Below are 25,867 nucleotides of genomic sequence, written 5' to 3' on the forward strand. Positions count from 1 at the left end.
GTGGGCATGGGGTACTTTTTATCCATGTGTGCACCAAACCCATCTGGTGGGTTTGCTGCCAAAAAGTTTATTTATTTATTTATTTATTTTTTTAGTTTCATCTGACCATAGAAGCTGGTCCCGTTTGAAGTTCCAGTCTTGACTGACAACTGCATATGCTGGAGATTGTTTCTGGATAAGAGCAGAGGATTTTTCTTAAAACCCTCCCGAACAACTTGTGGGGATGTAGGTGCTGTTTGATACATATTCAGTTTGATACTGAATATGCTGGAGATTGTTTCTGGATGAGAGCAGAGGACTTTTCTTGAAACTCTCCCGAACAACTTGTGGGGATGGTAGGTGCTGTTTGATATATTGTAGGTGCTTTCTGAGACTCAAGACTCAACTAATCTCTGCAATTCTCCAACTGTGATCCTTGGAGAGTCTTTGGCCACTCAAACTCTCCTCCTCACTGTGCATTAGGAAGATTTAGACACACGTCCTCTTCCAGGCAGATTTGTAACATCTTTAGTTAATCGGAACTTCTCAATTATTGGAAATGGGGATTTTCAGTGCTTTAGCTATTTTTTTTTACAGCCACTTACTATATTGTGAAGCTCAGCAATCTTTTGCTGCACATCAGAACTATATTGTTTGGTTTTACTCATTGTGATGAATGTTTAAGGGAATTTGGCTGTTGTGTTTCCTCATGTTTATACTCCCGTGTAACAGGAAGTCTCGGCTGGATAATTTCATGTTCATGATCACCCTGGTGTGCTAAAAAATGTAAATATGAATGGGAATATACTTCAGAGATATTTTACTCATAAAATATTCTAGGGGTGCCAATAATTATGGCCAAAGTGTTTTGGAGAAAAAAAAATATTTCATATTGTGATCCCCCCCCCCCCACTTTCAATTCTTTTCCTTCAATGAAATGTTAGATTTTTGCTAATTTTATGAATTAAAGATCAAAAGGATAAACGATTCAGATTTATTTTTATATATTATTATTTTATTTTTTATATTTACCAAGGGTGCCAATAATTCTAACCAACACTGTATATGAATGTAACCAGCCATTTAACTATGTGAGCAACAAGCTCATTGGCTGCAGAGTGACATTGACCAATCAGCTTGTGCCAAGTAGTTAATGCTGTAATTATCATCAGCTTGCGTTAAGGACCCATCAGCCTGCACCATCTAGAGTTTCATGACTGAACTATGTATTTATTATTTTGGAATAAATGTAAAAAATAAAAATATTATTATTATTATATACATAGTATAGTTAATAAATGCAAAACAGAATTATATTTGGTTTCTCTTTTTTATGTAATGTTTATTTAATCAGGAAAATATGACAATATTAAGTGTAACTGAATTTACATTTAATTTATAAAAAAACAAACAAAAAACAAAACAAAAAAAACAACTGTGCCTCCTCATTTCAGAACACCACTGTACGCCACTGCTGTGTGTGTGTGTGTGTGTGTGTGTGTGTGTGTGTGTGTGTTGAATTGTTCCCCCTCTCCGGCTGCTCTGAGTGGCTCTCATGGACAGTTTGAGGTCAAGTCAGACTCAGACCTGCCGTCAGGTCTTAAGTGATTTCTGCAGGAACCAAGTGCTCGTTGCTCCCGAGGTAATTACATCCTTCAAGTCTGTAGGCAGCTAGTGAATGTACCAGGTCCCTCAGAAGACATTTTAAAAACAAAGGTTGACAGACAAAAAATGTCACCCTCAGGAGGACAGACAAAATAACATATTTGTAATTAGCAGGGTTAAAATATTGCAGAAATATTTCAACATACAGAATTAGATAGAATTTAAGTATTCTGTACAGGAAATATCAATTGCTGCTAGACATACAGATAATCTTGTAAATCATACTCTGGAGATTATTGTAACTTGAATATGGCAACCAATATCTAAACAGATTAAGTAGAAATTATTGTATGTTGTGTAATTACACACAATATGGACATTTTGAAGGTTGTACTGTATGTGTATGCTCATTTCAGAGACACTCAAATTATTTATTTTTTCATGCATAAGGACTGTTTCATATCTCATATAATAATAATGTTACTAATAATTATAAAAAGAAGAACAATAACAACATTACTATTAATATTATTATTGTTATTATAAATAATTTATCATACCACTATCTTCCCTCTATTCTGAATAGGTTATTATATTAGGCCTTTGCAAAGTGTTCGAGTGACATGCACAGAGTAAAGTATTGCTTTAGAAGTTTTTTTTTTTTTTTACCAAAACTTTTTTTTTTTTTATTCTTTAATATAGTGTACACTTTCTGTCCATTTTCCCCAATAAACTGCAAAAGTAGAAAGTTTCCAAGTTCAAGTAATGGGTTACGAGTGGTCAGATGCTCTTTTTAATTTACAAAAAATTTCACTCACTGCTTAGATAACAACACTTTTGGAATACTTGCCGTAGACATTAAGTACTTATGTGCGACTAATGTCTTATAGTGCTTTGGGAACCCAGCCTTATTCTAATGGCACTGCAGTTAAAAGACTTTTTTCCCCCTTTTATACTCCATTGACTGAAGATGAAAAGTTGAAAAAAGTTCAGAGTACTAGAGCAGAGGCACAGAGTGTTATTTTTTTTAATCTGATTTACCTCAATTTTTCCTCCCATCTGGGTGCAATTCTTCCTTACTTGCTCTTCAACTTATTAAGATCGCTGTGCTTTCCTCAATTATATGTAATTCAGCCATTTTACTCTGACAGCATATAATGCTTTCAGTTTGAATCAGTAAAATAAAATGTGCTACTTAGTTTTATTGATATTTAAGCATTGTCGCAAGAGCAATGTGCTGATATTTAGGAAAATGATTGTGTGTGTGTGTGATACTTTCTCTATGCAGTTCAATAAATAATTTAAATATTGAGTAACTTACATTTTAGATACAATATTCATAGTTACTTTTGTTAGATTGGATGGAATCCCCATAAATATCAAATCCAGCCCCAGACCAGACGTTGGATCTTGTTTTGTCTGGTGTGCAAACCAGCAAAACCTGTCAACAGAAAGTCTTGTCTGGTACCTCAAGACTCTATTAACAGCCTTCTGTCATCCTGAGAGTTTGACTTAGAAAGCCAGAAAAGAGCAGAAGCAGGAGACGAAGTCATGATAATACAATAGCAGAGTTTATTGAATAATCTTAGTTGCGTATGTTTCAATGCTTAGACTTTGTCTGGATGTTACACTACTTAATGCTCGGACATCATCTGACTAGTACACATGTGATATTAAACCAAGGGAAAAACAATGGAAAATTACCGTTTCATAACATCGTCCTGTGATGATTAAAAACCTTGAAATGGAGACATTCTTTTATCTCCTACTCATGAAGGCAAACATCCCTTCACAATCATAAGATTAAATGACAATAGCAAGCATTGCAAGAGCAAGGATTTATGTAAAATAAGTAATATAAAATGATGGAAATAAAAGGATTAAATGATAAATTATGTAAATCAAATAATAATATAAATGATAACTCAAATGACAACTACAGTACATAAATGACTATTGATTATAAATGATTATGAAATTAAATATAAAAACAAAGAAAATGAAACCACACCAATGTATGGTTGCTTTCTTAAAGTAAAACACACAGGTTGTTATTGAAAACCCTTAGATCCTTCACTGTGACTTTTTTTTCTCTGCCAACGAAAATAGTCCCAAACAAAGTCTTCATAGCTGTTGCAAGCAAAAAGCAGTAGTTGTGTTTCATTACTCAATGCATCAACATTTTTTAACGAATCAGTGTGTATGATTGAGTGAGTCACTCATAAGGATGTGTTCCATTTCTAATTTCTGAGCAAATCTGTTGAGTTAATGACTCATATAGACAACCACTTTTTTTTATTTCGTAATTTTTAATCAACATGTCATATCTTGATCTTCTGATAAAACGACTTTACATTACACTGAACAACACTAGTCCATTGTATCCTAGTTATTGGTGGAATATTCATTCTTAACAGCAAATTGCTTCTCCTTCCGTCACAGTCAGTTCTTTTCACTGATCAGGTGTTGCCCTGTCTAATGAATGCCAATACTGCGGTAGATGTGGCTTTTACATTTGACAGCACATCTGTCAACCATCTTGTGGTCAGTACAGTTTTGAAATGCATGAAGGAAACTTTTGTGGGCTGTTAATTTTTAAACTGTCTTGAATGACAGCCAAGAGCTGCCCTGAGTGAACCCAGCTGGTCATCCGTCATTGTTAAAAACTTACATCACTGATTAGGGTCTGGTCTGAGGCCAACTCAACACAGGTGCTTGGCACAGCATTGACATTAAAGCACTCAACGCTGAATATCGAGCAAAAGAGAAGCCAGGATATTTCATTTGCTTTTGTACTGATTACTAAAAACACTGGCTCGAAAAAAGCCTGTGTTTGAGACGCTGTTGGTTCATTTAGATGACATGGTTGCAGACATTCATATGTCACAGACAGTGGCTCTTGTTTTCATTGTCTATTGTGTAAAGCTGTCAGGCCTTATGCAGGAAGAGACAATGCCATAGATTTGCAATGATGGATGACTAAAGCTTGCTAGATATTATGAATGTGAATAGTATAGAATTTCTCAAGGTGTGGTTATTTGTACATTATAATATTTATGTATTTACTATTTTATGTTATATATAGACGGGTTAAAAACATTTAAAGAAACATACAATGGGGCTAAAGGCGCACCCTAAGCACCCTTTCCGCTACTCCCATAGTGTATGATTGCCGAAAAAATATGTATGTTTTTTATTGAACATTGATGGAGCTAAAGATTTTGATTGAAAATAAATCATAAAAGTGGTTTGTATGTTTAAAAATCTCCTAAATGTATGATGTGGCAAGGTGGGCCTTTTACCTCACACACAGGGGAAAAGGCCCACCTTGTCACCTCATACATTTTTTTTGTTCAATAAATATACAGTCATTAAAATTATGTGCATTTTAAAAATACATAAAATTATTTTAAAAAGTAAAGATTCTGAAAGCATTGATAAGATCCCATATTAATTTAATATAGCCTTACATTAGTAATAAATGCATATATGTGACCCTGGACCACAAAACCAGTCATAAGGGTACATTTTTTTGAAAAAGAGATATATACATAAGCTTTCCAATGATGTATGGTTTGTTAGGATAGGGCAATATTTGACCGAGGTACAACTATTTGAAAATCTGAAATCTAAGGGTGCAAAAAAATCTAAATATTGAGAAAATCGCCTTTAAAGTTATCCAAATTAAGTCTTTAGCAATGCATATTACTTACAGGATTTTTTAAAAATATATTTACGGTAGAAAATTTACAAAATATCTTCATTTAACATGATCTTTACTTAATATCCTAATGATTTTTGAAATAATAATAAAAAAATCGATAATTTTGACCCATACAATGTATTGTTGGCTATTGCTACAAATATACCCGTGCGGTTTTGTGGTCCAGGGTCACAAATTTTATTATATGATATGATTAATCTTTTTAAATATGATGGTTTCATTATAATTATGGTGATTATCTCCAAACTGGACACCCAACTTGATATTTACCATCTGAATCTAACCATGTCATGTCAACAAATGGAAAAGTCAGCCAGCTGTTTATTATCATGTTAGTTATTGCGCCTTTTGCCCAACAGCAGGGGTGCTTTTTTTTTTTACCACAAATACCAAATACTTTTATATATTCTTTAACCTTTTTCTTAAAATGTTATCGATTCTCATTTTCTACATTAATCTACAACATTTGGGAAAAAAACGAAACATTACATATTATATCAAATTAGCGCAGAAATCAAGCGGTTCTTAAGAAGGGTGCTGAGCTGAATTTTTGTGCCATCTAGTGGTTTAAAGAGAATAAAATCAAATGCGCCTTTTACCCCAGTGCACATTTAGCCCTGTTGTACTGCTCTAAGTATATATATAGCTATTTAAGCTGTTTCTAAAAGTTAAATTCCATTTGTTGACACTAAACTTATGCACTTCCCCTATAAATATTTACAAAGCTATTTACTTTGATTTTGCTACATAAATAAATCATTATGTTTTTAAACTTTTAGACACGTTAGCACTATTATTTTTTGAGGTCCAGATGATTGACTTTTTAGAGCCCCCAGAGGACTGGGGTTGAAATGGCACCAAGAACAAGACATGTCATTTAATTATTAAACAATATCATTTGCTGTCCAACTGCTTTCTGTCGTAAAATGTAATCAACAACCCTGATTAGTCAGAGAACATGATACTTTGCTTCAAAGTGTTATTTTTCCTCTTTCTCCCCCAAAATTTGCGTATGTGAGAAAGATCACTAATTTGCTCCATGTCTAGGATTCGCTTATTCATCAAGCCTCACTGTATTATTTATGAACAGGGTGAAAGGCAAGGGCGAACGTCTTTATTTCCAGACATCGGTGGATAGGGGGCTCGCGGTGGGAGATGATTGGCCTTTCACTCAGCTACAAAGAAATTCTTTTGCTTTGATGTTCCTATGAAATTATCACATCTTGAATAGTTATATCACAGCCTTCTCCTTTGCCCGCCAAACCCTCTTTTGACCTGCTTTGTGTCACTGGCTTGTTAATTAACTATGATGTTCACTTATCTTTAACAGGATTTAAACCAGATTACTTTGTCTCTTTTTTTTCTTCCAGTCTTCAGTAAGAGGAGAGAATATTACGATCTTTGGCTGCTTGAATCATGGGATGCCACTGTCTCTTCATGACAACACGTCAGTCTCATGTGAATCTGGTAGGACAATCTACTATTATATCTGAGACTAAACTCTTTAAGCTATGTGTAGTTATCTTCACCCTCCCATTCTGTGAAAAAGTTTGCAATAAAAAGAGTGCTAAAATACTATGGTAAAAACAATATGCAGTGAAAAATTAATCGATTAGTAAATTTATTGGAAAGAATAAAGGGATTGTGGCCAGAAATCCGTGTGTGACTGTGACACATCAAATTTGATAATATTTTATTTAAATAAATTCTTGTTATTTGTTATCAGTTATGTGCCATAGTCTGTTTTATGTTATGTTTCATTAATACTATTTTAGTGACTATTTTCTGTCCACTTTTATTTTTGATTCTAATTGATGTGGCCTTTCTTTTGTATATACAGCATTATTATGGTTTTGTGAGCATTATTTAAGGTAAAAGCAGATTTTAGTATCAATATGCTACTGTAGTTGAATGAATATGAATTGAATATATGGTAATGAACTGTAAAACATACATGCACCAAAATGGCTCTCGTAATGCCTAAAAAAACGTTGCTGTATTTTTTGATGTGAACGTTTGGCAACCAAAGTGTAGGGAATGTTTACATTTATTTCGGTTCGTCTTTTAAATTGCTTTGGGCCAAGGCCATTTGCTATAATGTTCATGAAGACATCTCTGAATTTATACCATTGCATGAAGTTCCCTATGGCTTTGATCCAAAATCACGGCACTAAAAATAATGTAGTGCCTTTTTAGGAAACAATTCAGGTGAAATAAAGAAAGATGTCGGCATTTGTATGCAAATGCCAACTAAATTGCATCACATAGTTGCAGGTAGGATGTGGTAAACTTGCTTCTATCACATGAATTTTATTTTATGGTCCATAATGTAAGTTTTAAGCACATCACTCATCTTTACTAGAGTTTTCTTTAGAACTCTCACAATAATAACTGTGAGTTCAGTCATAACCAATAGTGGAATTTGATAGCATTTGTCTTGTCCTTTATCTGTTTGTGCTCTTTCCTCTTCAGAATCAGTTTCAGGATTTCATCTCTCCATTAACACCACCACAAATATCACCAAGCTGAGGATACCCTACCCACAGACGGGCACGTGGTATCTGAGCCTGCGCTCTCTGTGTGCCACTGAACACGGGTGAGGACATTTGCATCTCTTCAAATGTAGAATCTGTGTATTTGCACTAAATTATCAGACCTCAGTTTAGCAGTCTAATTTTTTTCGAAGCTGAGAAAAGGATGGAAAATATTCATAGCACTCCATATATTTAACATTTAGCACGTACAGTAGTAGCAGCATGTGAACTGTGGGGGTGTGTCGTATTTGCTACTTTGAAATACTTGTAAAGCTATTCATGAATTCACTTTTATGTTGAACTAGTTTCTCATAACCTTACTTTATCTCATTCAAAATGAAAATTAGTTCTGACAGGGAGAGTTCAGGTAAAGTTTGACATCTTCATTTAATATTGCACACAGAGGCTATACATTATGTACCTTCACACTACCGTAGAGATTATAGCATATCTGCTCGCCTTTGAATGTGAGGTCATTTTGAGTGTTTTAACCTCCATATAGATCGCAGGGATAGTTCAACTTGTCATCATTTACTCACCTTCATGTTGATCCAAACCTGATTTTTTTTTTCCATCCATTGAACACAAAATAAGTTATTTACAAGGCTTTGCTGCTTTCTATTTTCTAAGAAATTACAATGAATGGGACTGAGTTCAACCTCAAAAACAAACAAAAGAAGGACACAAAAAGCACTATAATTCTTCTGAAGCCATAATATGGCGGTGTGTGAGACACAACACAGCAGATAACATCTCTAATGTCGGTCTATTTCTCACACAAAGCTTAAAAGCTTTTGCAATCCCCTTTCATTGTAGTTGCAGGGGAAAAAACTTTTTCAGTATTCACAGAATGTTCAAAGAAATTTGAGACCGTATTCATTCCTTGAAAGTATTCCTAAAAGCTTATATTTTACTTCATTCTTATCATCTCCACATTCTTTTGTAGGTTTGAGCTGTGTACTAATGTAACAGCTGAGGTGTATCTCCGCTCTTACCTGACCCCCTGCATCAATGACTGCGGCACCTATGGCCAGTGCAAACTCCTGCGCACCAACAACTACCTGTATGCTGCATGCGAGTGTAAAGCTGGTGAGCGCTCATGAACTTTCTTAACCCATGTGTTCTCTTATATAAAATGAGTGGGGTAAATGAGTTGTAACTTTGTGAAAAACATTCAAATGCGTTGTCTTTGAATTTCCTGGTGTGTGTACTAAATTGATGTACAAGGTAATGTTTATGGTTGGGAATCAGCAAAGACCTGGCAATATCTTTGTAAAGATTCAAAACTATAACATATTGCATATTCTTTAAAAAAAAAAAAAAAAAAAAAAAATATATATATATATATATATATATATATATACAAACAAACCCGATTTATATATACATATATATATATACAAACCCGATTCCAAAAGGTTGGGACACTGTACAAATTGTGAATAAAAAAGGAATGCAATAATTTACAAATCTCATAAACATATATTTTATTCACAATAGAATATAGATAACATATCAAATGTTGAAAGTGAGACATTTTGAAATGGGCTCATTTTGGATTTCATGAGACCTACACATTTTAAAAAAGTTGGGACAGGTAGCAATAAGAGGCCGGAAAAGTTAAATGTACATATAAGGAACAGCTGGAAGACCAATTTGCAACTTATTAGGTCAATTGGCAACATGATTGGGTATAAAAAGAGCCTCTCAGAGTGTCAGTGTCTCTCAGAATTCAAGATGGGCAGAGGATCACCAATTCCCCCAATGCTGCGGCAAAAAATAGTGGAGCAATATCAAAAAGGAGTTTCTCAGAGAAAAATTGCAAAGACTTTGAAGTTATCATCATCTACAGTGCATAATATCATCTAAAGATTCAGAGAATCTGCAACAATCTCTGTGCGTAAGGGTCAAGGCCAGAAAACCATACTGAATGCCCGTGATCTTCGGGCCCTTAGGCGGCACTGCATCACATACAGGAACGCTACTGTAATGGAAATCACAACATGGGCTCAGGAATACTCCCAGAAAACATTGTCTGTGAACACAATCCACCGTGCCATTCGCCGTTGCCGGCTAAAAGTCTATAGGTCAAAAAAGAAGCCATATCTAAACATGATCCAGAAGTGCAGGCGTTTTCTCTGGGCCAAGGCTCATTTAAAATGGACTGTGGCAAAGTGGAAAACTGTTCTGTGGTCAGACGAATCAAAATTTGAAGTTCTTTTTGGAAAACTGGGACGCCATGTCATCCGGACTAAAGAGGACAAGGACAACCCAAGTTGTTATCAGCGCTCAGTTCAGAAGCCTGCATCTCTGATGGTATGGGATTGCATGAGTGCGTGTGGCACGGGCAGCTTACACATCTGGAAAGGCACCATCAATGCTGAAAGGTATATCCAAGATCTAGAACAACATATGCTCCCATCCAGATGTCGTCTCTTTCAGGGAAGACCTTGCATTTTCCAACATGACAATGCCAGACCACATACTGCATCAATTACAACATCATGGCTGCATAGAAGAAGGATCCGGGTACTGAAATGGCCAGCCTGCAGTCCAGATCTTTCACCCATAGAAAACATTTGGCGCATCATAAAGAGGAAGATGTGACAGACAGTTGCGCAACTAGAAGCCTGTATTAGACAAGAATGGGACAACATTCCTATTCCTAAACTTGAGCAACTTGTCTCTTCAGTCCCTAGACATTTGCAGACTGTTATAAAAAGAAGAGGGGATGCCACACAGTGGTAAACATGACCTTGTCCCAACTTTTTTGAAATGTGTTGATGCCATGAAATTTAAAATCAGCTTATTTTTCCCTTAAAATGATACATTTTCTCAGTTTAAACATTTGATATGTCATCTATGTTGTATTCTGAATAAAATATTGAAATTTGAAACTTTCACATCATTGCATTCTGCATACATTATATTTAAAAATGTATTCCTGTAATGGCAGTGCTGAATTTTCAGCTGTCATTAATCCAGTTTTTTAGTGTCACATGATCCTTCAGAAATCATTCTTATATGCTGATTTGGTGTTCAGAAAGATACATTTATACTTATTGTCAATGCTGAAAACAGTTACTCACCCTAAATTTTTAAAACCATAGTATGTATTTTTAACTTGCTCTGGATTTTGGTTGTATAGAAATAATTGAGTGCACATTTATCTAATGTCTAATTTGTTTTACCTTCTCATAGATATTTCTGTTTGGCTTGGTTGTAGGCCTATAAGCTTTTTGTTCTTTACACATATTGTGACCCGTGCTGTGAAAATGAGTCGGAATGTGCACAGGCTAATTTCGAGCTACAGGCAAAACAGGCATTTCTGTTTAATTTGAGGTTTTCACAAAAAAAGAGTTCGTTAAGCCTTCGTCTAGCGATCCCAATGCTCCAAATAGCAATTTAACATTTAGTATCTTTGTATTTTTTTCTGAGTACCTTTCCTTTGTTCATATAAAATGATGTTTCTGCTGTTTATTTGTGCCAAATTTGGGTGTTATTACCAGTGATTTTGCTGGTTATTTTGTTGTGGAACATTTCAGAAAACTTTAACTCGATTTTTCTCAAAATTGGCTTTGCTGATTCAAACAGGTGTAGCTCAGACTTTTTATGTCCGATTCCAACAAATCATACATCATTTTGAAGGTTTTTTTAATAAATGGGTATATACAATAACAAAATAACAATAACTAATATTTGATAATTTGCGATTCACTTTGCCAGCATGTGTCACAAATAGATTTGCATTTCTTTTTTCTTCTATTTTCTTTTTATTAGATTTGTAGTAACCTGCAAGAAAAAAAAACAAAAAAAAAAACTCATATACTTGCCATTGTAGACATAATAATTATGTGTCACAAATTAAAAGAGACATTGAAATACCCCAGTAGGCTTGCAGGATAATTTTAGGTTGTTACACATGTAATGTTACACATGTGCTTGAAAACTCCTTGACACGTCAGCTTTTAGGAAAATAAAGGAGCAGGAATTCTGTCATTTAACAAGTGAACAAGTCTACCCCTTTCCCCAGGGAGATATCACCCTAGCGATTAATATGATGATTATCACTGTAATATTTTATAATTTCATTTAATATCTTTCTCCTCTACTGTCAGATGCCAATCAAAGCTAATTGGCATGTTAAATGGTTCAATTACACATGTGCCAATCATGTCGCTCTATAACGATGAGATCACAAATCAAGTGGTTTTTAATTAGAGGACATTTGATGATCCTGAGAAATATGCTAATCACAACCTCTCAATTACAGCGCCATTATGAAGCTCTGGTGCCTCGTTTCCCCTTTCCCTCTGGATTCCTACCCATAGTTTCTTTTGTCATTAGCATAGACAAATTTACCCTTTTAATGAATGTTTTCTGGCAAACAGCTTAGTGCTGTGATACTGCACGCATGCAAAGCTCTTCTCTGTTCTCGAGTGTCTGGAAAAGCTCAATTGACCGTCTTTGTCGATACTCAGTGAGACTTCAATCACTACATGCCTTTGAGGATTTTTGTTTGTGGTGTGGCTAATTAAGGCTTCGTAATCAGAGAGATTTGTGATATGTTTTCTGCCGTTTTCTATGAGAGGTTAGAGGTGCAGTGCATCTATTTCCTTCATGGTGTTTATATAACAGTATGCTGCCCGAATCCAATCTATATTTATGAAGCTGTTTACAACAGCTGACAGATGAGGAACAGAATATGTGTGTGAACCAGGGAGAAAGTACATGTGTATTTCTGTGATGTTTTTTCCTCCTTTTGTTAGTTTTACATGCATTGCCAATGTGTTTGTGTTGTATATTTTACACACAATACCATTCAAAAGTTTGGGGTTGGTAAGATTTTTTTTTTTTTTTAATGTTCAGGAAAGTCTCTTATGCTTATGCTCACCAATTTTTTTTTTAATCAAAAATATAACAATCTTATGAAATATTATTACATTTTAAAGTGACTGTTTTCTATTTTAATATATTTTTTAATTAATTTATTCTTGTGATGTAAAGCTGAATTTTCAGCAGCCATTACTCCAGTGTTCAGTGCTACACGATCCTTCAGAAATCATTCTATGCTGAACTTTTCTTCTTATTATTAATGTTGAAAACAGTTGTGCTGCTTAAAGGGTTAGTTCACCCAAAAATGAAAATTCTGTCATTAATTACTCACCCTCATGTTGTTCCACACCTGTAAGACCTTTGCTAATCTTCGGAACACAAATTAAGATATTTTTGATGAAATTCGATGGCTCAGTGAGGCCTCCATTGACAGCAAGATAATTACACTTTCAAATGCCCAGAAATTTACTAAAGACATATTTAAAACAGTTCATGCAGTGGTTCAACCCCCCCAAAAAAAATAAATAATGACTTTTCAGCAATATCTAGTGATGGATGATTTCAAAACACTGCTTCAAGAAGCTTCGAAGCTTTATGAATCTTTTGTTTTGAATCAGTGGTTCGGAGCGTGTCTCAAACTGCCAAAGTCATGTGATTTTAGTAAACAAGGCTTCATTACATCATAAGTGTTTCGAAATTGTAATGGTTCACGTGACTTTGGCAGTTTGATACATGCTCCAAACCAAACAAAAGATTCGTAAAGCTTCAAAGCTTCATGAAGCAGTTTTGAGATTGCCCATCACAAGAAATTAGGGATGTAACCGTATCAATATTGTGGTATTGCGATAGCAAAATTGTCTCAATATCATCGTGGTCACACGACTGTATGAAACGATGTCTTCCAGCCAAAAAGTTTTTTTCAGACCAGTGGAGCAGAACGTAGGGAAGTGGTAACTAGTGTTGGGAACAAAGAACCAGTTCTTAACCAGAAATAAGTGCGAGGAGCATGTCCTTAAATAGAAACGTCTCACCTCATGAATATTATAACAATGAATGAACTGAAAAGCTCTCGCGCTACTCTTTTATCGTCAGATATCAATGCAGAGAGAGGGAGAGGTACACAAAGCACTATTAATCTTTAAAAGATTGCATTCTCTATTTACTAACCTATATAGACTTATAATCTAATTCATAAATGACAACGATTCACCCGTGTAGGCTAAATTAAACCTTTGACAAAAATAAAATCGCGAGATTCAAATGTGCGTTTGTGCTCCCGCTGATCTAGAGAGATATAAACAGCTTCACAAACAATCTTTTTAAACATCATGATTTCTGTTACAAATATTCCAATTATCATAGAAGTATACAAAAGTTTATTATTCAGATAAACGCTGTTGTCTGCGTTACCGATCAAAACCTTTTGAAAAAGCTTCAAATAGGCTAACAAATATATCGATTGCATTGTTACGCCACTAGGGGGCAACAAAATTATTGTTAAAACTGTATCACTGAATCATTCATTCAGAAACAGTGACGTCTTTATGAATCCAATTTGTGTTGAATTTGTGGTAACACTTTACAATTGTTACATGTTCACTGTTATCTTTAGTTTGACCTAGATTTCCCCATTCTGTTTAATTAGTCATTCCTTTCACCTGTGTCTCATTAATCATCTTTTTAAGTTCCTTTTGTTTGCATCTTGTATATATACCCTGTGTTCTCCCTCATTCCTCGTTCGTTCTCATTAATGCTGCTGTGTTTTGTGTGATCTTGCCTGTTTTGTCATTAAAGACTTCTCAACCTATTCTCCTTCGTCCTTGTTCCTTGCTACACCAACAGAAGAACGGACCAATACAGTTTTGTGGAGTTTTCTTTTCTTTTTGTTTTTTTTCCCTTCCTGTCAATATGGACCCAGCAGTAACCCACCTATGCCTGGGCTGGAGCAGAGGGACAGCTCCCTGGAAGCACACACAAGGGAATTTTGGCATGCCAAACACACTTTCCCAACCGCTTGCTCTGCGTGTTTTACCACTCCAGCCTAAGCGAGCGGTCTCGGGCACGCCTCCCAGGAAGCGGTCCTCGGAAGGATTTTGCCACATTCGTGCAGTGGGTGCTGGTGAATAACAACTCACCATTTCAGATTTTGATTAAATATTACGAATTTGTGTGGATTGACTTGCATGGATGAATTGTTCACCACAAAACTAGCAATTTGAGCTAACTAAATAAGGTCAATTTTGATTTCATGTGTACTTTAACAGCTGTGCATCTGAACATGCGCTAAATGGATGTTTGACAATTTTGTTCCTTTTTGGAGTTTTCAGACATGAAATAAATGTACATCATTGAATGAGAGTGGATTTCCAACGTATTTATTTGAACTTATCACGTAGGCTAATATCTATGGTTTGATCCATTCCAGAGGCGGCCAGAATCAGAATTTATAATGTACTGAATAGCTTTCTCAGAACTTGACGTGCGATGCCACACTGACTGAATATGCACATGAATCACAGTCACATGCACATGCTCAGAGCCGATTTCAAACCATGTGTTTTAGACTGTCTTTGGTTTACTGCAGTTTCAAACATAAAATGCTCAGCAGTGGTGTTGACTGATGAATTTGCACATGGTTTGTCTTAAAGCATATTAAAAACACTACATAGGCATATAAACAACATTAAAAACTTGATTTTTTAATATGTTTTCCTTATTATGAAAACTGAAAACACTGCACTGGAAGTTCCTGTTTCAAACTGACAAAGTGTTCATTTATTATATATATATATATATATATATATATATATATATATATATATATATATTTAAATATCGCAATAAATATCATATCGTGGACTTCATATCAAGATATTATTGTATCGTGATATTTTGATATCGTTACATCCCTACTAGATATTGTTGAATAAAGTCGTTATTTTGTTATTTAGGTGGACAAAAAGTATTCTCGTCGCTTCATAACATTAAGGTTGAACCACTGTAGTCATATGAATGGTTTTAAATACGTCTTCAGTAGCTTTCTGGGCATCTGAAAGTGTTAATTATTTTGCTGTCAATGCAGGCCTCACTGAGCCATTGGATTTTATCAAAAATATCTTAATTTATGTTCAGAAGATGAACAAAGGTCTTAGGGGTGTGGAATGACATGAGGGTGAGTAATAAATGACAGAATTTTCATTTTTTGGGTGAACTAACCCTTTAATATTTTTGTGAAAGTGCATTACATTTGTTGCCAGGAATCTTTGATGAATAGAAAGAACAGCATTTATTTGAAATGGAAATCTTTTGTAACGGCTTTTGATCAATTTATTGAATCTTTGCTGGATAAAATGATTAATTTCCTTTTTTTCGTTATTTAAAAAAAAAAAAAAAAAAGTCTTACTAACCCTAAACTTTTGAACAGTAGTGTACTTACTTTCAAAGGCATAGTTTGTGCATCCAAAAAATGAAATGAAAATTCTGTCTTCATTTACTCACTTTCATGTCATTCCAAACCTGTATGACTTTCTTTTTTTTGCTGAACATAAAAGAATATTTGAAGATGAATGTTTTCCACATTATTTTCCATGTAATTACAGTGAACAGGTACTGAAGCTTTCAAGATTTATGGTTAAAACTGCTTATGCAGGACCATGTTATGTCCAGATTAGAGTGGTCTGTAACGTGTGTGTGCTTCTCTAGGTTGGGATGGCTGGGGTTGCACGGACAACACAGAGGCGTATTCGTATGGGTTCCAGCTGCTCTCAACTCTCCTTCTGTGCCTCAGCAACCTGATGTTCGTCCCACCCGTGACCATCGCCATCCGAAGTCATTACCTGCTGGAGGCGTCTGTCTACATTTTCACCATGTTCTTTTCCACTGTGAGTTTGAAGACCTGGTTTAAACCGATCAAAAACATCCCCAAAATTAGATCCCCAAAGATAGTTGCATGCTGACATGAATCTTCTAAAATGAAACCAAGATATACAGCTTCAAGAATTCTGATTGGCTGACCTACGGTTGAAGTCATTGTAACTTGTAAATTAACATAACTGACCAGTCAGATTATAGAACTGGAACTAAGTGTTGTATAATTTATATTTTATACTAGATTTGCATTCTGTTTTGCACCAGCTTTGGACAAACATGCCTAAATAATGTAATGTGCTTGAAGAAATGCTGGCTTACTCACAGAGCCATCATGAGTCTTAATTCAGCATATCAGTGGCAGCTGAAGTAAGGAGATTACATTTAAGAACCAGTGACATGTCAAAATGTCATATTTTATTCATGCTTCCTCTGACCCTTTGTTTTCATCTTTCACCCCTGAACAGTTTTATCATGCCTGTGACCAGCCAGGCATTGTGGTCTTCTGCATCATGGAGTACGATGTGCTGCAGTTCTGTGACTTCCTCGGCTCGCTCATGTCTGTTTGGGTCACTGTCATCGCCATGGCCAGACTCAAATCCATTATCAAACAGGTACAAATCACTCAGATGCAAAATTTAGAACACATTCAATTATCATAAACCTTGTGCTTCTTCGCTCTGTGTTCACAAACGTTTTTTTTTTAGTTGTTGCTAATATTAAATTAGCTCAAATATTTGTATATGTAGATTATCTGTATTAAATAAATAAAAAATCGAAATCAAGTTGAAATTTACAGTACTGTTCAAAAGTTTGGGATCAGTAATTTTTTTTTAAAGAAATTAATTAAATTAATACTTTTATTCAGCAAGGATGCATTAAATTGATAAAAAGTGACAGAAATTTCTATTTCAAATAAATGATGTTCTTTTGAGCTTTCTATTCAAAATTGATAATAATAATAATAAATGTTTCTTGAGCACCAAATCAGCATTAGAATGATTTCTGAAGGATCATGTGACACTGAAGACTGGAGTAATGATGCTGAAAAATTCAGCTTTGCCATCACAGGAATAAATTACATTTTAAAATATGTTAAAATAGAAAACCGATATTTTAAATTGCAATAATATTTCACAATATTACTGTAATTGTAATCTTGTAATTGTAAATGCAGTCTTGTTGAGCCTTGTTTTGAAAACATTAAAAATCTTACCAACCTCAAACTTTTGAATGATAGTGTAAGTATATAAATTGGTCTTTTTAGGGCTACTGTATATAATATCCACAATCTGATGGTTAAAATTACACATGAAGACCCTGGGGCCCTGAAATGCAAGATATTTCTTGTGTCATCAATTTCTATAAATTCATTTTGTGTGATTCATAGAGGCCAGTAGTTTTTCATGGACTTTATTGCCAAGAAAAGAGCTTTCCAAGATGTGCAAGAGAGCAGAAATTTTGTCCACCTCAGTAAACAGCTTACACAGAGTGTAAATATACGAATGTCAGCAGTCTGTCATGTGCTGTCATAATGATGGTGACATTTCGCTGTGGAGCAGAGTAAATATAGGTGGACACTTTGAGGTGTGTGTATGTGCACACTCTCTTTAGTTCTTCAGCTGCTCAACTGCAGAGAGAAAGAGTGAGATTTAAGGAAAGAGAGCGCAGGGAGAAAGACAATAAGAATGTGATTAACGGTGTGTTCGAGTTATTTAGAATCAGAGACATGAAGTGAGGGGGCTTCTGCTTGTGAGGGAAGCATCTAATGAAAAGAACAAGAAAAAATAGCTCTCCTTCAGGGAGAACATTGCTATATATGTTAGGTGATTGCGTGTGCGCGCCTGTGAATGTGTTTTGCTGAGTCCTGCAGTTTGCAGACACTAATCAAATCACCCATGTCACAACAGTTCTGAACTTCACAAAGGAAGGAAAGACAATGAGAAGGACATTTTTAGCAGCACCTCTCTTTACTTGCAGTCTGCCTGACAGAGGGTGGCTAATGCAAGATGGCCCTAATTGGACTGGGGATTCACTATCGCCTCTACACATGATGAGTTGTCGATGTTTGAAGTAATATTCTCACTCTTTGCCACTCTCCTACCAGGTGCTGTACTTACTGGGGGCGATGGCTCTGTCCATGGCCTTACAGCTGGACCGTCATGGCCTGTGGAACCTGCTGGGTCCCAGCCTTTTCGCTTTAGGCATCATGGCCATCGCTTGGGTAAGTAGTACTGTGCACATACATAGATTCCTTGTGTTTAGGACTTTAAAGCATCTTATTAAATGTATAATACATTTATAAAATTTGCCAGGAACCATGTCAGTTATCCTAGACCTGGCTGGGAGCATAAAAATTAACAGATGTTGGAGTTGTTTGCAACATAAAAGTTTTATTGTTTGTCAAGGATGACTATATTACCATAGTTTGCAAGTTTTTGTCTTCTAACGCTGCACCTGCTGAAACAACCTGCTTAAAGCAGCACATGGTGTTGTGCTGGTCTTTAGAAGCCTAGTTTAAGCAGGTCTTAGCTGGTTTAAGCCACTCTTTAATTAGTTTCCCAGCCTGCCTAAGCAGGTATTTTGCTGGTTTAGCTGGAATACCAGCTTTTCTCCCAGCTGGTTTAAGCTTGTCTTCAGCTGGTCTAGTTGGATTTACTGCCTGGTCAAGCAGGGATTTAGCTAGTTTTGCTGGACTGCCAGTTTGTCTCCGAGCTGGTTTATGCTTGTCTACAGCTGGTCTAGCTGGTCTCCCAGCCTGGCCAAGCAGACATTTAGCTGGTCTAGCTGGACCCCCAGCCTGGCCAAGCAGCCATTTAGCTGGTCTAGCTGTTCCCCCAGCCTGGCCAAGCAGCCATTTAGCTGGTCTAGCTGGTCCCCCAACCTGGCCAAGCAGACATTTAGTTGGTCTCCCAGCTTGGCCAAGCAGACATTTAGCTGGTCTAGCTGGTCCCCCAGCCTGGCCAAGCAGACATTTAGTCGGTCTAGTTGGTCCCCCAGCCTAGCCAAGCAGACATTTAGTCTGTCTCCCAGCTTGGCCAAGCAGCCATTTAGCTGGTCTAGCTGGTCCCCCAGCCTGGCCAAGCAGACATTTTGTCAGTCTAGCTGGTCCCCCAGTCTGGCCAAGCAGACATTTAGTCGGTCTAGTTGGTCCCCCAGCCTAGCCAAGCAGACATTTAGTCTGTCTCCCAGCTTGGCCAAGCAGCCATTTAGCTGGTCTAGCTGGTCCCCCAGCCTGGCCAAGCAGACATTTTGTCAGTCTAGCTGGTCCCCCAGTCTTGAAAAGCAGACATTTAGCTGGTCTAGCTGGTCCCCCAGTCTGGCCAAGCAGACATTTAGTTGGTCTAGTTGGTCTCCCAGCTTGGCCAAGCAGACATTTAGCTGGTCTAGCTGGTCCCCCAGTCTGGCCAAGCAGACATTTTGTCAGTCTAGCTTGTCCCCCAGTCTGGAAAAGCAGACATTTAGCTGGTCTAGCTGGTCCCCCAGTCTGGCCAAGCAGACATTTAGTCGGTCTAGTTGGTCTCCCAGCCTGGCCAAGCAGACATTTAGCTGGTTTAGTTGGAGTACCAGTTCTTCTCACAGCTGGTTTAAGCAGGTCTTAGCTGTTTTAAGCTTATCTTCAGATGGTCTATCTGGTCTCCCATGCAGCCTGGCCAAGCAGACACTTAGCTGGGCAAGCTAGACAGCCAGTTGTTCTTCCAGCCTGAGACCAAGAGTGGCCAAAGTGCCCAAAATCCCTTTAAAACCAGCCAAGAGACAAGCAAACCAGATGAGGTTTAGAGAAAACAAAGCTTTTCAGCTTTGTACATGGATAAAATATATTTATTTGTAATACTGTAGTAAATACATCATATTATAAGGTGACGTGTCTGTGTGTCCAAAAATAACCATGTTCCTTCAGTCTAACAGATCTGGCAGTTAAATGCCAATGCTAGTTTTTTTTCTTTGAATGTTGAGTGACAACAAGCACCTTTTCAATATCTATAATTTATGAAGGCATTTCAAGTTACCTAGGGCTGCATTTATCTGCGCATTAGCATGGTGTGGCATTAAAAGTTACTCTGTTCTGTCAGTATTAGAGACACACTCACTGTTCCATTACCAGGCAGCTTGCACTTAATGCTAATTCCTCTAGTGACCACACAGTTTTTCTGAAGTGAGAAGATAAAAAAACGTGTGTTGGACAAGGAAAAGTCTTTGCCAGAGCCTCTGGCAAATTACAGTTGAGTGAGAGAAGCACGTCCTCCCTTAAGTCGAATGTGCTAGTGGATATACTGTACGTGCAGAGAGAAAAGGGGCCAGTGAACTACTTCTGCAGCTGCAAAGATATATTGTGTAAGAGAGAAATAATGAGAGAGAATAGCAAATGTTACTAGCAGAGATTATTTCATCATCCTTTCATTTTGAACTCTCATCTAAAGGCACTAATAAAGCTTCTAATAAAAAAAAAAAATGAGGAAAAACACATCTGGACAGAATTAAAGACATCTTTGGATGTTGTAACTTTGGTTTTGCTTGCTACACTCTATAGCTGAGTTTTTGATGCAAGTTAACCCTTTTTTTGACAACTAAAACTTAAGTAATAGCAAATTTTTTCCATAAAAATGGATATTGCCATCACGAATAACTAGTTTTGCAAGGCAGCAAAAGAATGGTGTTAAAATTTCAGTCCATCTTATTAACTAAATAACTTTATTATTAATAGAGCACTGCAGACACTTTAAATATTAAGCACTACATTCTAGGAATACATGAATAGGCTGAAATGTTCTTGCATTTCTGTATGTCAGATTAAAAGACAAGAGTACAGATGACTCTAATTCTGTCTAAAATTCATTGAATGTGACATTGACTGTCAAATACACGTCTATCATCTCCATGGCACATAATGGCTCTTTGTAGTTAAAACTTGTCAGTTGACACCCCCATTTCACTGCTCCCCGAGCCTACGCAAACGCAGTACAAAGCGTCCCACTGTGTGATTCTCACACTTTTTTTTTTTTTTGCACTGAAGAAAAAAGCTATAATTTATCAAGTTTGTGACATGCTACATCCACAATTTATTTACAGTGCAGTTTGTCATTATCTTCTGTGATCCTCTTGCATTGTTTTTGGGATCTGCATTCTGAATGTACACAGATGAGCTCAGTTTAGATCTGTCGTAATGCCCACAGTCGATTAGAACTGAAAAGTGACAAAGGATTTCTTCAGTCATTTAAAAATTCTTAAGCGAAGTTTTAAGCCTGAACTAAACTAACCACCAAGGTTTTATCATACAAACTGTTACCAAAATGTTAGAAAAAAGACTATTTACTTCTTGTTCATTTGTTATTTGTTTTAATTTTTTTATAAAGATAAAAGATAAAATCTTTAAGATCAAAAAGAAAATCTCTGAGATAGTAAAAAAAATCTCACAGTTCATGGTTAGTCCAACTTGAAAGGTTTATGTTATTGTTTAAAATTAATTTAGTTGGTAAATGAATGGGATTTTTACACCCAGAACACTCCTTTTGTGCTCTATTGAGACACGAAACAAAATATTCATAGAGACAGAAAGAGAAACATTCTCTCTCACCCTTACAGAGCGTGCATTGACTGAGGTTTGATTTTAATTTCGTATATACAATAACAACCACAATTTGAATTCTAACACTTAAAATCAAATTACACCCACTAGAGGAATACACATTTTATTTTTACAGAAGAATAATATTTGAGTAGCACCTACAAACCAAATAAAGGCACAGGATGTTTTAAAACATAATGTTTTGAGGGGAAGGATGAGAAGCCTTTGAAATTCCCAATGTGATTTATTTCAGAACATTTTGTAGAAATGTTTCTGTTGTGCCTGATCAGTCCTTCATAGCAGTTAGGTATTTTGACTGGTGTTTCAATTCAATATTGTTTTGGTTCGTGTACATTTTTAGGATGTTTTGCTAAAATGCCCTGCTTTAGATCATGGCACAGCAGTTTATTGGAGGTCAACATTCTAAGCAAGCCATAACAAAGTCTCTTTCAAGGAAAGTCTGTTTGCTCGCCAGCCATATTTGCAAAGCAGCTATTTTGGGCATCCAAGACCAAGCCTATATACTTGAATGGGGGAATCCTGAAATCTCAAAAACTGCTTGCCACACTTTCTGATTGCTTGATCATTTCAAATCAGCAACAAAATCTGACTTGAACTGTCTCTTAAACATTATTTCCTATGGTCAAATAGCATTAAAAAAAAACGTATACCAGCCATGTGCAGTCCTAAGCGTGCCTCACACAACATTAACTGTTTCTGTGGTAACCTGAGGTTCTAAAGGCAGCTGCAATGATGCAATCATTTTAATTCAATTCAATTCACATTTATTTGTATAGCGCTTTTCACGATACATATCATTTCAAAGCAGCTTTACAGAGAATGCATGTCAACATTACAATTTAAAGAATGCAGTTAGCAAATAATGTAATAATTTAGGCAATTAATTTACAATCACTGTTAGCAGTTTAACTGAACGTAGAAGCAATGAACTCCTGAAAATGAATTACATTAACAATGATTAGGATATATAGAAATTGTGTAATGTGCATGTTGATCCAGATGATTGCGTCTTCTGAAGTCCTCACAGGAGTTGGTGCCGTCTCTTCATAGGTGTTGGTCATCTGAGGTCTTCTTAAGAGGCTGGATCCAAACTGAAGCTGAAGTCCTCTCTAGTCACCTCGGGATGGGTGTCCCGAGGCAAAACAGAAAAGCAAATGGAGAATAATTAGCGTAGCTGCTGTTCATAACATTAAGCAAAGATAGTCATGTGCAATTGATCTGATATGAGATGCATTATGTGAATGCTTGGCTAAAGAGATGCGTCTTTAATCTAGATTTAAACTGGGTGAGCGAGTCTGAGCCCCGAACATTATCAGGAAGGCTATTCCAGAGTTTCGGAGCCAAATGTGAAAACGCTCTCCCTCCTTTAGTGGACTTAGCTATCCTAGGTACAACCAGAAGCCCAGAGTTTGTGATCTTAAAGAGCGTGAAGGATTGTAGGGCGATAGAAGATCAGTTAAGTACACAGGAGCTAAACCATTTAGAGCCTTATAGGTCATTAGCAATACTTTATAACCAACTGGTGATTGGCTCTTTTATTTAGAAGGCGGGACTTATTCCGCCATATTGCATATTGAACTTTCTCCTATTCGTAGTAATATGAGTGTACTGTCTTGGTATATCTAAAGTCTTCGGCCATAATAAGAATGCACTCAAGAATAGAATTTTCTGATACAATTTAGGCTAAGTTCCGGCGGTAGTTCTTTGAATATGGAAGACGGCAGCAAAGTTAGTCAGTGGAGGGACTGTAAGCTGTTATACTCATAATAAGTATTATAGTGACAACAAGCAAAACTTGAGGAAAAATTGTATAAGAAAAATGTTGCTCTCTTTCTCCTTATCCTTGTCCTCCTTATTGGCTGCGCAACATTTTGTTGGCTTCCGCGGCACGTAACGGATTAGTTCACTTTAAAATGAAAATCACCTCAAGCTTTACTCACCCTCAAGCCATAGGTGTATATGACTTTCTTCTTTCTAATGAACACAATCGGAGTTATATTAAAGGTGCTCTAAGCGATGTCACGCGTTTTTAGGCCAAAACATTTTTTGTCACATACAGCAAACATCTCCTCACTATCTGCTAGCTGCCTGTCCCCTGAACACACTGTAAAAAAACGCGATCTCTGTAGTCGCCACAAGCTCCAAAAACGGCAATAAAAACAAACTAGTCTAGCTAGCCTCTGTTTTGTTTGACAACACTTCGAACGTCAACAGGAAGTTACTCCACCCAGGATCGCTTAGAGCACCTTTAATAAATATCCTGACACATCCAAGCTTTATAATGGCAGTGAATGGGGGCAATGAGTTTGAAGCTCAAGAAAGTGCATCCATCCATCATAAATGTACTCCACACGGCTCCCGGGGGCTAATAAAGGCCTTCTGAAGCGAAGCCTTTATTTGAAAATGTAATTGCTGACTTCAGTATCCTCCATGTTTACTTCTTTTGTGCATACGGGTCAGGACTGTAACCAATTTGAATTCAATATTGGCCACATTTATACATTATACATACATTTATACAAAGACAATATGAAAAATAAATAAATAAATAAAGCAATAAATGAGCAATAAATCATATTTGAGCATTATGGCTTGCAGTGTGAATGTAGCCTTAGAGCAATTAGGCCCTGATGCAGCAAAGCTGACCAATTTCATTACTCCATGCTTCACTTTTTTCACCTCAAATATAAAATATTTTATTGTTTTAGTGGTGCTGTGGAACTTGGAGGAGGTTTTTGCAAAACTTTCTGTGTTCATCAGCAGTAAAGCTTCCAAAGCAGTGGTTTGCTCTTTTGGCTCTGTTCCATACTCTTTGATCCATGACTCATGCGGTTTATTGTTATGAGCTTCAGCAACTCCATTTTATAGATCCTCTAACATATATTATGAAATAGTACATGCTATGCTATATATATTGGAATCTTATAAAATATATTACTCATTGAATATCTGGGGGTTTTTTTAAACAGAAATGTTATGATGTAAAATATAATTTTCCTCTATTTCATCCTTTTAAATAAAAATCCTTTAAAAAAAAGAATCAGCCACCGGGAAAACGTCTACTTTTAAGTGATAAAATGTTTTATGTTGTATTATTTATAAGCTTTTAAAGTATTTATTAATATTTTAATATATGAATTCACTTTTTATTTGTTTTTTTATTTTAATTTTAGTAATTAAGTTTCTTCTTAATATTTCTATTTAGCTTTAATTTATTTTAGTTTTAGTAATTTTAGTACTTATTTTTAAGTTTCATCTTATAATCACATTCATTTTATTTCAGCTTTATTTCAATATAGTTTTAATTTTATAGTTAACAATAACAACAGTAATGATATGTTGCGTGTATAAATTGTATTTTGTCAGAAGAATACATGCATATTTTTAATGGCGTCAATGGAGAAAGATGCTCTTTGTGGCCAGATGGTGTAATTACAGCATCTCCCAGCAGGGGCTAACTGAGCCTTGCTAACCAGTTTCTAGTTAACAAGCTTCTAGTGTGATGTGAATATATTCACTGAGATTCATGCATGATGCAACATCTCAAAGACAGAATGATAAATAACTGCTGAAAAAAAAACAACTGAGTAGCTTGTGGGCTAATAATACATTTTGCTCTCATAAATTGTAGCATTTGTCTCAAAACAATGCTCCAGATTATACTAACTAGATTTGAGGTGTGAAGCACCATGATTCTGCTTGTGTCCAGGCATCATTGATTCATGTGTCATCTGA

General features: G+C 36.1%; 1 protein-coding gene across 4 annotated transcripts in view; it reads left to right on the top strand.

Moving 5' to 3' along the window:
* Positions 1-25,867, top strand: part of tmem8b (transmembrane protein 8B) — a 180,737-nt gene that overhangs the window by 147,519 nt on the left and 7,351 nt on the right. For all 4 annotated transcript variants that reach the window (XM_048189051.1, XM_048189052.1, XM_048189049.1 and 1 more), the window contains 6 exons: positions 6,679-6,775; positions 7,781-7,904; positions 8,789-8,931; positions 16,381-16,559; positions 17,013-17,159; positions 18,653-18,769. In XM_048189051.1, the coding sequence (XP_048045008.1) occupies positions 6,679-6,775; positions 7,781-7,904; positions 8,789-8,931; positions 16,381-16,559; positions 17,013-17,159; positions 18,653-18,769 (807 nt within the window). The remainder of the gene's footprint in view (positions 1-6,678; positions 6,776-7,780; positions 7,905-8,788; positions 8,932-16,380; positions 16,560-17,012; positions 17,160-18,652; positions 18,770-25,867) is intronic.

This window comes from Megalobrama amblycephala, linkage group LG4 (assembly GCF_018812025.1).
Source record: "Megalobrama amblycephala isolate DHTTF-2021 linkage group LG4, ASM1881202v1, whole genome shotgun sequence".
NCBI classification, from domain to species: domain Eukaryota; kingdom Metazoa; phylum Chordata; class Actinopteri; order Cypriniformes; family Xenocyprididae; genus Megalobrama; species Megalobrama amblycephala.